Raw genomic sequence first — 13,885 nt, 5'->3', positions numbered from 1 at the left:
GTGGGCAATCTGGGTGGAAGCCTGGGACACTGGGGTTACTCTCTAAGATTCATCCAGGGAGCAGCTGGACATCAGAACCTCTGTGGTATGTGTAAGGTACCATGATATACAGAGGACAGTTTAGATTCTGGAAGGTCCAGGCTCGACCTAGTTCTAGTTCTGCATTAGCCATGTGACTTTCTTCTAATTCTTTTTTCATTTATTTGGCAGTAAACACATCATTGCATACAATGCAAAGTGTAGAGAGCCACTGAAAAAATGTAGCTGAAGGTGTTTTGTAGACTTGCCAATGCAAATACCAGGTTATCATAAAATCTATCTGTTGTGGAGATTTCTCAATCCAACAGGCATTCAACACAACTGCATACAACATGAGAACAGCCTAGAACAGGAGCTGAATGTCAGAACAGAGAACAACAAAAGGTAAAAAAGATATTTCCTGTTCTTAAAACAAAATAAAAAACAGAACACCCACTGTACTGTCATCTTCCTTAATGGGCAGCACTCATCTGGAGCTTCTGAGAGGGCTCTGCCACATCCTCTTCAAAGTCTGCTGCCCTTTCAACCCAGTCTGCTTCACTCAGTTACTTTTTACCTGCGCCATTACCATTTCAGCTTGTCACTCATGTGCAAACAGAATCCTGCGTTTGGACATGAGGTTTGTCAAAGGAGCTAAATGCTCCTGCTGGTCAGCACCTGGCTGTCCCCAGCTTACTCCTGTATACCTGACGTCTTTGCCCACGGTCATGGATGCAATCACTTTCTTCACCGCCTCCTTCTTCTTCTCCTTCTTGTCGCTGTTGAGCTCCGCCTTCAGCTCGAAGATCTCCCCTAAGGACAGGAGGCAGCAATGAGCAGTGCACCCCACCCCCAGGATGATTCCTGGAGAACTAGGGGGAGGTAGAGAGCAGCTGAGGCTCTAGGCTTCAGGTAGGACAAGTGACAGAGAGGAAAGGTGAAGACAGAAATTAAGGAAATGAAGCCTGGACGGCCATGTAGGACTACAGGGATAGGAACCAAGGTCCAGGGGCCCACTCAGCTAGCCTGCTAAAGTGCAGAGAACAGCAATTTCCCCTCAACCTTCTCACTTGCCCTGATTCCCTCAAGGCTGAGCAGAATTGGGAGTAGGTGGTGGCTGATCTCACATGTTGACTTTTCCTGTTTTCCCAGAACCCTGAATTCAAACAGCTTGCTCAGGGTTTCACTTCCTCAGCCTGGAGATGAGAATTCAGCTGTTTTATGAGGCCGCAGCACATAATAAATTGTTCTCAGAACTCGATGATGTAGAAAAAGGAAATGAGGATGCATAGTTGCTCCCTACCTCCATCCCACAGAGACAGTCAAGACGTGCTAACAGGTTAGGGGTAGACAATTCCTGAACCTTCCTCTGAGCACAGAACCACACTAATTTTTTCCATATCCTTTCTCATTTCATATTCACAACAACCTGCCTTTCCCCATTTTACAGATGAGCAATGGAGTCTGTTCCATAGCAAATGGGACAGGCTAAGGTTGGAACCCAGGTGTGTTCCTTAAAAGCCTACCCTATAAATAAATCACTTTGTTTGACTGGCCCTGCCATGGATACCCCTTTGCCTCTCTGACCCCATTTTCTTGCCTGCTCCTCTCTCTGGACTGGGCAATGATGCCTCTCAGCCTCAGCTGTGAAATGCCCGTCTCAGTGCCTGGCATTCTGTTCTGCATCAGGACAACTGCTGATACTAATTAGCCACGTGATGAATTCTAGTCCTAGGTTTTTCTCAAGTCACTTGGGGTAGGGTGAGACGGGACTGTTAAGCGGGGGAAAGCGCTGAGAAAGTTCTAAGTAGATTCATAGTGAGAAAAAGAAAATCAGTTGTTTTTGTTTTTAAACCATGATCACAAAAAGAGAGTAAATACAACTGATTAAGAGCAATGACCTAGGCCAGGTGATGGTGGCGGCGCACGCCTTTAATCCAGGCACTGAGGAGGCAGAGGCAGGCGGATCTCTGTGAGTTCGAGGCCAGCCTGTTCTACAAGAGCTAGTTCCAGGACAGGCTCCAAAAGCTACGGAGATACCCTGTCTCACAAAAACAAAAATAAAAACAAACAAACAAACAAAAAAAAAAAACCCCAATGACCTAGCAAGCCTGAGCAGCATCACACTACAGGAACTATTTAACAGGACCAGGAATAATCCACAGATCCTGTGGTACCAATTTATAGAGGAACACATCTTCCTCCTCCAAGAGGGCCCTGACTCAGCAGACAAGGATGGCCTTTGTCCCCCTCTACAGGGATGTTACTGCTCTACTCAAAGCATATGGCAGGTGATAGAGGTCAGTCAACTCTGCACCAAGGCTGTTGAGGTGAGCTCAGGGCAGACTGCTCTGAGATGCCTCTGTCCTCCAACAGGCCTCAAATGCAGCTGTTAAGCCTGGTTCCTGAATCTACCCCCAAGACTACACGTCCAGACTCTGGTGCTGTATAGTCTCAACAGAGCTGTGACCCTGGTCTCACTAACTCCCTGCAGTCTTTATTACAATCGGCCTTGGATCTTTCCTCACTTAAAAATTATCAACGACATCAGACTTAGATTTGAATCTAGATGTCTCTATCTCTATTCACTGTCTCTCAATCTCTTTCTCACAGCCAGGGACCCCACAACAGGGCTTCACACAAAGCAGGTTAAGCTTGAACTTGCTATGTATGTGGCCTTTAACCCCTGATCTTTCTGTCTTTGGCTTCCAAAGTTGAGACCCAGCACACCTGGCAAGATTGTCTTAACAAATAAGCAACAGTCTTATTAACAGACTGATAAATAAAATGCTGGTGGCTGGAGAGAGGTTCAGTTGTTAAGAGCCCTGGCTACTTTTCCAGAGGAACAGGTCTGATTCCTATCACCCACATGGTGGCTCACAATTGTCTGTAGCTTCAGTTCCAGGGGATCCAGCACCCTCACACAGACATGAATGCTGACAAAACACTAATGCACAGGAAACAAAATGTCAAAAAAAATCTTTAAAAAAGAATAAATAAAAATAATATAAAATGCCTTGCTAACAAACAGACTTTGGATCTGACTCAGTGATTCAGCAAGATTAAGAATCAGGGCTAGAAAGATGGCTCAGTGATTAAAAGCATTTCCAGAGGACTGGGATTTCATCCCTAGGGCCCAGATGGTAGCTCACAACTCTCTGAAACTCCTGTTCTGAGGACCCACACTCTTCTGGCCTTCCTGGGAACCAGGAGAAGACATAATATAGGCAAAAATTCCATACAAATTATATATATCTTTCCACCCTTACAGCAAGCACTGGAAAGGAGAGGGTGAGGAAGGCCTGACCAGAGAGGTTAAAGCACATTGTCAGCCACAACAACTTCTATTTTTTTTAAAAGCAGAAAGAAACAGTCTCCAAAAACATTAACCCAGCTTAGAAAACTTCAGTGCAGCAACTGAACTGACTTAATGCTGAGTCATGAGAACTGCTGGGAAACGTTCATGATGATGTCAAATGAACAACAGGATAAAAACTTTTGCTCCAGCATGAAGAACAATGCCACAGATAAGGACCAGCCTCACCCACAGCAGGCCTGTTGACAGACTATGTACCTTCTCTGAGGAGGGGAAATATATTTAACTATTTTTAAGCCATTGGGAACAAAACAAGGTCTTTTCCGCATGCTTAACATTAATGTTCTTCCTTGGGTTCTAAAAGGAACACCTGAGGGTTCTAACGTCATCAACTGCAAACAGTTTCTGGATCATCGTTTCAATGATGCCTCCCAGCCTCTCCCCTCCCCATGCTCCCCAACACATCAGGGACAGATCTGGGGACAGAGCATAGGCTGTGGTAGAACATACAGTACCTTTCTTGGTTGTTGTGAAGTACTTCGAATCAGTCATTTTGGTCCTTTATCTGTGGCCAGACTCTGCAAGACAGAGAAGAAAAGGGTGGATCTGTGTTCTATTTCTTGTCCAGTTAGGGTGTGCACAGGGAGCAAGAGAAGGATCCAGAGCACACAAAGCCGGGCAAGATAGATATTTATCTCTTTTTCCAGGCACGTGAACTGCTAGGTCAGGGTTGGTCTTATTTTGGAGGTAACTGAGGGAATCTATTAGTGTTTTGACTGTCCATATAAGTTTCCTTCTAGGAATCTCTCCCTCAGAACAGGAGCCTGAGGTCATCTGGCTTTTTCGGTATTGTTATTTATGAACATACTATTGGGACACACTTCCATGGCTTTCAGCAGACAGATAGAGTAACTACCAATTAATCCATAGACTAGAAGTAAAAAGCCCTTGAAGGTCAGTCACAGCAGCCCCCTTGCAGTGTTGATCCTGTTCAGCTGTGGGGCTCAGCTCACCAAAGCTCAGGTGGTTCTGTCCACATTGGGAAATGCTGTTTAAGGAGTGAGGGAAGGGACTGTAGAGATGGCCAGGAGTTAGAGCACCAGCTGTTCTTGCAGAGGATCTTAGATTTGTTTCCAGCTTCCACATGGCAGCTTACAACCACCTATAATTCCAGGTCTAGGAGATCCAAACGCACCCTTCTGGCCTCCAAGAACACTGCACACACATGGTGCACATACAGACACTCACTTAGGCACACACACATACCCATAAAATAATAAGTATTTTAAAATTTTATTTCTGTATACTAGTGTTTTGCCTGCATGTATATCTGTGTACTGCATGTGTGCCTGTGGGGGCAGATCCCTTGGAACTGTAGGTGCTGAGAATTAAACCCGGGTCCTCTGAAGAACAACTGGTGCTCTTAACTGCTGAGCCAGCTCTCCAGGCCCCTAAGTAAATAAATCTTAAAGAAACAAGGGGGTTTCTTCTTTCCACAACTTCCCTCAAGTTTCTAAAAACCTACAATTCTTTCTAGAAGGCTTGCGTTTGCATACCATGACTGTACCATTTCTCAAGTCTGTCTGGCCAGTTTTCTTACAGCATCACTCAAGATATTATCCAACTGTCAAAGTCAAGAGGTCAAAGAAAATACTGAAGCTACCAAGTTCATCCAGCAAACATTTACTGAGCAACTACTTTGTACCTCAACGGTTCCTCTTGATCAACAGAAAGATTTAAAAGGAAGTGGGAGGGACACCAGTGAGATGGCTCAGCAGGGAATGCACTATGCCATGCAAATTTGACCAGAGTTCAGTTCCTGGGATCTCTAAGGGATCAAGAGAAGTGACTCCTCAAAACCGACCTGTGATCTAACATGTGCATTGTCACACACACACACACCACCACCACCAACAACAACAATAACAATAATAAAATAAAATGATTTTTAAAAAAAAATAGCTAATGAACAGGCCATGGTGGCACATGTCTGCCATTCCATCCTTGGAAAGGAGAGGTAGAAAATCATGGCTAAGGTCAACCAGAGCCACTAATACTGTCTCAAAAGAAAAAAAGTTACCCAGAGGTCACAACACCTTGGATAGCAGCAATTTCTAGAACTGCTCTGAGATTTACCAAAAAGTAATCATTTATTGGCACCTCTACTAAAATGAGAGGTTTATGGGGCCAGGGAGATAGTTTGGTAGTTAAAGTGCTTAGCAATTAACGTGAAGACCAGAGTGCTCAGAACTCATGCAAAGCTGAGTAGGTATGGCAGCCTACCTATACTTCCGGTCAGAAGGTAGACTCTCCAAAGCATGCTGCCTAACAAGACTTAGCCATATTGTTAAGCTCTGAGTTTGATGAGTAAGGTGAAGACCAATCACAGATAATTCTGGACATCATGCAACCCCACAAACACCCATACACAAGCAAACCATGCATATATGAAAATGAGAACAACAGCCTTTTCCTTTTCATTTGTGCATGGGTGTGTACCTGTGTGTGTGTGTGTGTGTTGTGCACACTAGAGGCCAACATCAAATGTCCTCAGTCACCTTCCATCTTACTTTCTTGAGAGGTTCTCTCACTGAGCGAGGAGCCCCTGATTCAGTTAGACTGGGATCCACCAGCTTCCACCCCACCAACACTGACTTACAGTCATGCACCTCTGCACCTGGGCTGTATGTGGGAAGTAGGGATCTGAACTCATGTCCTCACTTATTGACAGAACCAATCCCCAGTTTTAACTGCGTTTTACAGAAAGAGGCTCAAAGATGCTGTGTAACCTATCAAGTTCACAGCTTGTAGGCGCTGAGTGGGGAGCATCTCAGGTCTACCTGAGCTTAGGGCTTATGCCCTCTTGATGAAGTTCTTCCCCATTTGAGAGGGAGGGCAGGGCTTTCTCAAGCACTAAGGACTTAATCGAAGGGAAACTTTCTGATCTACCTGTAGTTTTTCACGGTAGAGAAAAGCCATACACCTGCTGGATGTAGTGGTGGCACACCTGTAAGCACCCAAGGGGCTGAGGCAGAAAGACTGTGAGGTAAATCCAGATTGGGATACCTAGTGAGATCCTGCCTCAAAAACAAAAACAAGCCAGGTGTGGTGGCACTCGCCTTTGATACCAGCACTCAGGAGGCAGAGAGGCAGGTAGATCTCTGAGATCCAGGCCAGCCTGATCAGAGTGAGTTCCAGAACAGCCAGGGATACAAGGAGAAACCCTGTCTCAACCCCCTCTCCCTCAAAAAAAAAAAAAAAAAAAAAGACACCTGAAGTTGGTGAGTTAATAGCTCAGGAAGGAAGGGTGTTTGCTGCCGAGCCTGGTGACCTGAGTTCAGTCTCTGGCCTCCACATATTGGGAGTAGCGATTCTTAAAAATTATTCTCTGATGTCCAAAGTGCAGGTGCACAAACACGAGAGAAAGGGAGGGAGGGAGGGCAAGACAGACAGACATCCAAATGGAGCAAAGTCACTTCATTTTGTCCATTCAGTTGTCTCAATGGAAGGGACTCAAATACGTAGCCTTCTTTGTATTTCTTATTATGAGGAGGCTAAATGAAAGGCCACGAGGTGACCGATATGAGCTTTCCAGCCTGACTATTTTTGTCAAGTCCAGCTCGTATTATGGCAGGATAGCATTGAAGCTGTCTCCCTCCCATTTTCAGTCATCAATGGAACTCTAGCATGGACTGTCTCAGGTTTAAGTTCTTATGGATGCGCTGTAGAACAGTGGATCTCAACCTTTGGCAAACCTCTATCTCCAAAAAGACTTACATTAGGATTCATAACAGTAGAAAAATTATAGTCATGAAGTTATTTTATGGTTGGAGGTCAACACAAGATAAGGAACTCTATTAAAGGATTGCAGCATTAGGAAGGCAAAGAACTGCTGCTTTAGAATAAAAGAGCAGAAGCTTCACTAACAACAGTATAAAGAAGAAAGACATAACGCTACTTTTCTTTTGCTAAGTTCAGAAAGAATGAAGGCCTTCTCCTTCTAGAGCTGCAGGAAAGAGCAGAGGAGACCAGATCTAATGACGCTTCAGAACAGCGCTTCAGAAAAGATCCAAGTGATAAGGTGGAGTCTCTCCTTTGCTGGGCCCCACAGTATGGACCAGGGCTAAAAAGAACCCATAAAGGGCGCGTAGGCTTGCCTCACAGCGGGCATTATCCACCCTCGGGCCTCATATAGGGCTCTGCATAAGGCCGGAGTTCAACTGACAGTTCTTCAAAGAAACATAAAGGGGCCATTGGAGCTCCCACGGACACTCGTTCACTGACAGTTCTATTATGTAATGCTGTGCACTCATTATCAATGACAATTTACTTAAATATGTTCTTTTGCACATGCACACAGCCAGTTTTTTCGAATGCTCATAATGAGAAGGTGAAAATGACAACAGGTTTTCTGTTGTATCATAAAGGCTTACATGGTTTAAGAAATCAGATTTGAGAGCATAACTGCCCAAAGGGTCCATGTTCCTTGCTGAGTCTAAGAGAATGACTGAGGTTGGGCATAGCTGTGCATGGCTGTGCATGCCTGTAGCCCCAGCAATTGGGCGGCTGAGAAAGGATGAGAGCAGAATGCACAGTAAGATCACTCCTTGAAGCAACACGGAAACAAACAACCTACAAAAAATAAAATTGGAAGAAAAAAACAAAACAAAACACAAGAACTACTTCCAATATCCAACTGTAGGCTGTTGGCAGTTTTCTTCTGCAGCAGAGGAGGCTATCAAGGACTTTCCCTTCTCTTTAGACATATTTAGGAGCCCTAAATTCCCAGGACAAAACCCGTCAGGGATAGACTGAGTATTGTAGGCAAGTGACCAGGAGAAGAAAGGGACAGGAAAGCTTCTTTTTCTTCTTCTTTTTATTTTTTGTATATTAAAAAAAAGGACATAAGATGGGCACAGTCTATATTCCCAGCTCCTCAGAAGGCTGAGGCAAGGATTACTTGAGCCTAAGAGTTCAGGGACAGCTTAGGTAACACAGTGAGATCCTGCTGCAGGGTTAACCAGTCAGAGCTGCACAGATCTACAGTCAAGTTTCTGACACATCTTCTTTCATAATGTAACAACTACCCTCAAATTTGAGCAGGCCTTAATATGCTAATTTCTGTAGCATCCATTTTGCAGATGCTTCTGCTGGGGCCCAGAGGGACAGATGATACAGAAATTGTGTTCCTCCAAAGCTGATCGTGTTCAGAAATTAGAGAAGTAAAGGGATACATGGAAAAGTGAGAATGACCTGGAAAGTTACTCCACCGGGAAAGCAAGCGCCCACAGCTTGAAGGTGTGCTGTAGGGTGCTCTCCCATGTGTCGCTTTTTAATGAGTGTCCTCACACCAGAGCCAGGTCTGGGGTTTAGTTGTCTCCTAGATGTCAGTACAGGAGAGAGCTTGCATTCTCTGCACAGGAATGGACAACAACAGTTCAGTCCTAAAAGCACTTGCACTTGAGGAAGCCATGGGAAAGCAGCATGTCCCTCAAACTGCCAGCTGTGGCCTGCATCAAATCCCTCTCCCATGAGACCAAACGTGCTAAGACCCTATTGCCTGACACATCTGATCAAGCACATGAACCACATTTAAAAGTAGGTGGTCAGCTTAGGCAAGACAAGGTATAAGGATTCTATATTTGTGAGTGGCAGGGAACATTTTCAAAAGAAGTAGTTGGGTCAGACAGTCAGGAAATAGAGGCAGGAGGGTTGCCATGAGTTTGAGGCTCACCTGGACTACACAGCAGGACTGCCTCAAATAAACAAACAGAAACCACTCTGATGGAAAGAGACAGCAGCATTTGGGGCTGGGATCCCCTCAATTTCAGCATTTATGAGTCAAGAAAGGCCTCAGGGGGGACAGCACTCCTGGAACAACTGGTTTGCCCTTCAGAGAGCCACGGCCACTGTCCCGCCTCCAGCATGCCATGCCACACCCACAGAGACTCTTGATGCTGCACCTTATGACAAATTCCTATTATCCCCACTTTATGACAAACAAACGTTTTTATATCTACATATTTGCTGAGGGGCACGTGTGGAGATCAGAGGACAGGGAAACTGGTTGTCTTCATCTTGTGGGCTCCAGGCACAGATCAAGTCTTCAGGCTATCAAGTCATCTCCATGACAATAACCTCACCTTCTGAGACTTAAAGAAACCAATACGAAAAGCTGAAAAGCAGCAGTTTCCCTTAGCTCTGCAGAACAATTAAGCAGCTCCCTGCTGTGAATCACTGGGTACAGAGATGGAAGGCAAGAATGGAAAACTAAATCCAAAAGAAAAGATTCCCCCCTCCAAAAAAAGAAGATGGCTCAGTGTTGATAAAGGCAACCTGACTCTGATCACCAGAACCCATGTAAAGGTAGATGGAAGAACTGACTCTATAGACAATGGCACATGTGCACACATGAAGAAAGGAAGGAGGGAGGAAGTTGGGATTAGGTTTAAGAAAAGTTCTCAATACTTTTTCAAATATTTTGTCTTCATACAATTTATCTAAATTTAATTTTGTTTTGGTTTTTAAAACAGGGTCTCTCTGTGTAACACCCCTAGAGGTCCTGGAACTAGCTTTAGTCCAGGTTTCGAACTCACAGAGGTCCACCTGCCTCTGCCTCCCAAGTACTAGGATTAAAAGTGTATGTCACCACCACCAGGCTCTATATTTAATTTTTAAAACAAGAAACATAAACCATCTGCTTAATTTGGATGTCATTTGGATGAAGCTATAGAGCAGAAAAGCAAAACTAAGCTATGGTGGTAGAAATTAGAACAAGGGTATTGCCTAAAGGGGGCCTGGAAGCTCCCTATGGGTGATTTAAAATTTTTTAAAACAAGAAAAATAAACTATCTGCTTTAAGCTAATAAAATTAACTTAAATCTATATGGAAAGGTTTTTTTTTTTTTTTTTTTTTTTTTAATTTTCGAGACAGGGTGTCTCCGTAGCTCTTTGGTTCCTGTCCTGGAACTAGCTCTTGTAGACCAGGCTGACCTCGAACTCACAGAGATCCGCCTGCCTCTGCCTCCCAAGTGCTGGAATTAAAGGCGTGCACCACCACCGCCCGGCTTATAAGGAAAGTTTTGAATGAACAATTTTTCTCCAATGACTCAAAATTGTTAATAGTAATGTTTGTGTGTGTTTGTGTGTGTGTGTGTGTGAGAGAGAGAGAGAGAGACAGAGAGAGAGACAGAGAGAGACAGAGACAGAGACACAAAGTCTCACTATGTAGCTCTGGCAAGTCTGCCTCTGCCTCTTGAGTGCTGGGATTAAAAGGTGTGTGCCACCATGCCAGGCTGCTAATAACTTCACTTATGATTTTTTTAAAAAAATTTAGGTTTATTTATTTATTTTAGGTTTATTTATTTTATATGTAAGTGTTTTGCTTGTAAGTATGCATGTTTACCACATGTGCGCCTAGTGTCTGAAAAGATCAGGAGAGAGTGGCAGAGTCCCTGAAACTGGGATTATGGATGATGGTTGTAAACCATCATGTGTCAGGAACTGAACCTGAGTCCTCTGCAAGAGCAACAGGTGCTCTTAACTGCTGAGCCATCTCTCCAGCTCCCACAATACTAACTTTTTACCCTTCTGAAGTTAGTTAACTTCATTGCCTTTTTTAAAATTACACTTACTGTGTACACACAGATACACACACACACACACACACACACACACACACACACACACACACACACACACACACACACAGGTCCCAACATGGGTGTGTATGTCAGAGGACAACTTGCAGAATTGGAATCTCTCCTCCCACCATGTGGGTCCCAGAGATAGAACACAGGCTTATCAGGATTGGCAGCTAGTGTCTACATCCTGAGCCATTGTGCTGGCTTCTATTTTAGTTTCCATGTTTTAAAATGGGGAGAGCACCACTTGCTGGTTTATGTTTCTCACATATTCACATATGTCTTCTCTCTCTCTCTCTCTCTCTCTCTCTCTCTCTCTCTCTCTCTCTCTCTCTTTCTCACTGGTGTTGTGCTTGTATGTATGTCTGTATGAAGGTAAGGGATCCCCTAAACCTGGAATTACAGGCAGTTATGAGCTGCCATGTAGGTTCTGGGAATCGAACCCACATTCTATGCAAGAGCAGACAGTCACATATTTCTTCTAATGGGACAGCACGAGAATGGAAACTCAATGGCAGATGAAATGTAAACAAGAGCTGAGAAGTGCCTCAGTGGTACAGCATGTACTGAGCATGCATGAAACCCTGGGTTTGATACTCAGCATCAAACAAAACAGTCAACTAAACAGGATAAATAAACACCTAAACGATCATAGGATGTCATTTAGACAACGCTATAGAGCAGAAAAGCAAAACTAAGCTATGGTGGTAGAAGTTAGGTCAGGAGTTTTGGCTAAAGGGGACCTGGAAGCTCCCTGCAGGTGAAGAAGAGGATCTGTATCCTGATGCATATCCTGGCCAAACTGCACAGCTAAGAGCTACACATGCTACTTGGTGTGAATTATATAAACAGTAAAATAAACAATTTCTTAATTGGATATGCACCTTTAATCCCAGAATTTGGAAGGCAGAGGCAGGAGGATCTCTGTGAGTTTGAGGCTAGCCCAGTCTACAAAAGCAATTTCCAGGCCAGGGCTACAAAGACTGGGGGTGGGGGGAAAGGAGGGAGACAGAGACAGAGACAAATGGAGAAAGGGAGGGAGGAGGAATATTTTCGGCCGGCAAGATGGTTCATCAGGTAAAGGTACTTGTCACCAAGTTTGACAACTTAGTTTCATCCCCGGAACCCCATAGAGGGAGAAAACTGACTTATCAGGTGGTCCTCTAACATTATGCAGGCACCATATTAAAAAAAAAAAAGGCCAGGAGCCAGACAGTGGTGGCACACCCTTTTAATTCCAGCACTTGGGAGGCAGAGATGCGGGTCTCTGAGTTCAAGGCCAGCCTTGTCTACAGAGAGAGTTCCAGGACAGGTTCCAAAGCTACAGAGAAACCCTGTCTTGAAAAACCAAAAATGAGAGAGAGAGAGAGAGAGAGAGAGAGAGAGAGAGAGAGAGAAGCCAGGCATGGTTTAATCCTAGCACAGAGGCAGATACTGAAATACTATTGAGTGACTACTGGATTAATGAAAACCTCAGCCACATACATACATACAAGCGTGGCTAGGGGTAGGGCAGAGCTAGGTCAGCATAAATACAGGAAATAAGGACCCTCGTCTGATGTCAACAAGAGCCTAACTGCCTTACACACCTCTTAGTAGTCTGGCAGGAGCTTTCAAAACTTCAGATGTACTTACTTAGTCATTGGTCTAACAATAGAACTTCTAGGTCTTTCTATATAAAAACAAAAGGTCATTTATTCAATCAACAACCTTTGAAATACCGTGAATATTTTAACACATAGAGATCCATTTGCCTCTGCCTCCTGAGTGCTAGAATTAAAAGCATGTGCCATTATCCCCAGTTATACATACTTTTTTAAAAGTTTTATTTTATGTGTATGCCCAGTGCCTGCAGGGGCCAGGGAAGGGTGTGGGATCTCCTGGAACTGGAGTTACAGATGGTTGTGACCACCATGTGGGACCTGAGTCCTCTGGAAGAGGAGTCAATGCTCTTAACCTTCAAGTCCTCTCTCCATCCCAACATGCTTTTATCATAATTATCCAAGGCAGTAAATGGAAACGCAAAGTGCAAAATATATGAAGTATGCTAGTATCGCTATTTTAAATAAATATTAATAAAAAGCAAATATCTTAAAAGTTTGCAAATGCATCCACTATCTTTTTTTTTTCTCCCCCAAGACATGGTTTCTCTGTGTAACAGTTCTGGCTGTCCTGGAACTCGCTTTGTAGACCGGGCTAGTCTCAAATTCATTAAAATCTGCCTGCCTCTGCTTCCCAAGCACTGGGATTAAAGATGTGCATTGCCACCACTTCCCGGCCAACATCCACTAGCCTTAAAAGGACAGAAAAGTTATCAGTGTTTTCTTCCAAAAAGGAAACTGGGTGATTAATGAATGGGGTGTGAGACTGACTCTCCATTTACCCTTTGATAGAAATGTGTTGTTTATACACTGTAGTAATAAGGGGGGGGGGCTGTGTCCCGCCACCCAGCCGCCCACATGGCTAGCTCTAACTTATGCCCCGAAATAATTACACGGAAACTGTATTCTTTTAAACACTGCTTGGCCCATTATATCTAGCCTTTTCTCGGCTACCTCTCGCACCTGGACTAGCCCATTTCTAATAATCTATGTAGCCCACGAGCTGGCTTACCAGGAATGATCTTAACCTGCATCTGCCTGGAGTGGGAGAATCATGGAGACCCTCTGACTCAGCTTCTTTCTCCCAGCATTCTGTTCTGTTTACTCCTTCCACCTATGTTTTAACCTATGAGGGCCAAGCAGTTTCTTTATTGCTTAACCAATGAAATCAACAGGTTGATATATGACACTCCCACATCAATACACATTACCTATTTTAACATAAAGCAGCTTAGATTGATTGGTACATTTATCCCAAATGCTTGTCCATCAATAAGCTCATTCTTTAGCCCCAGCTTTAACTCTCT

At 44.1% G+C, this 13,885-nt stretch overlaps 1 protein-coding gene across 2 annotated transcripts in view; it reads right to left on the bottom strand.

The window, feature by feature from the left end:
• The window catches only part of Ap1b1 (adaptor related protein complex 1 subunit beta 1), a 54,341-nt gene that overhangs the window by 27,823 nt on the left and 12,633 nt on the right, over positions 1-13,885 (bottom strand). For both annotated transcript variants that reach the window (XM_075944177.1, XM_075944178.1), the window contains exons 2-3: positions 3,850-3,912; positions 726-831 (exon numbers count right to left, since the gene is read on the bottom strand). In XM_075944177.1, coding sequence (XP_075800292.1) covers positions 726-831; positions 3,850-3,886 — 143 coding nt within the window. In that variant the 5' untranslated portion in view covers positions 3,887-3,912. The remainder of the gene's footprint in view (positions 1-725; positions 832-3,849; positions 3,913-13,885) is intronic.

The sequence above is a fragment of the Microtus pennsylvanicus genome, chromosome 12 (assembly GCF_037038515.1).
Source record: "Microtus pennsylvanicus isolate mMicPen1 chromosome 12, mMicPen1.hap1, whole genome shotgun sequence".
Lineage (NCBI taxonomy): Eukaryota > Metazoa > Chordata > Mammalia > Rodentia > Cricetidae > Microtus > Microtus pennsylvanicus.
This window is presented reverse-complemented; position numbering and strand designations above follow the sequence as displayed.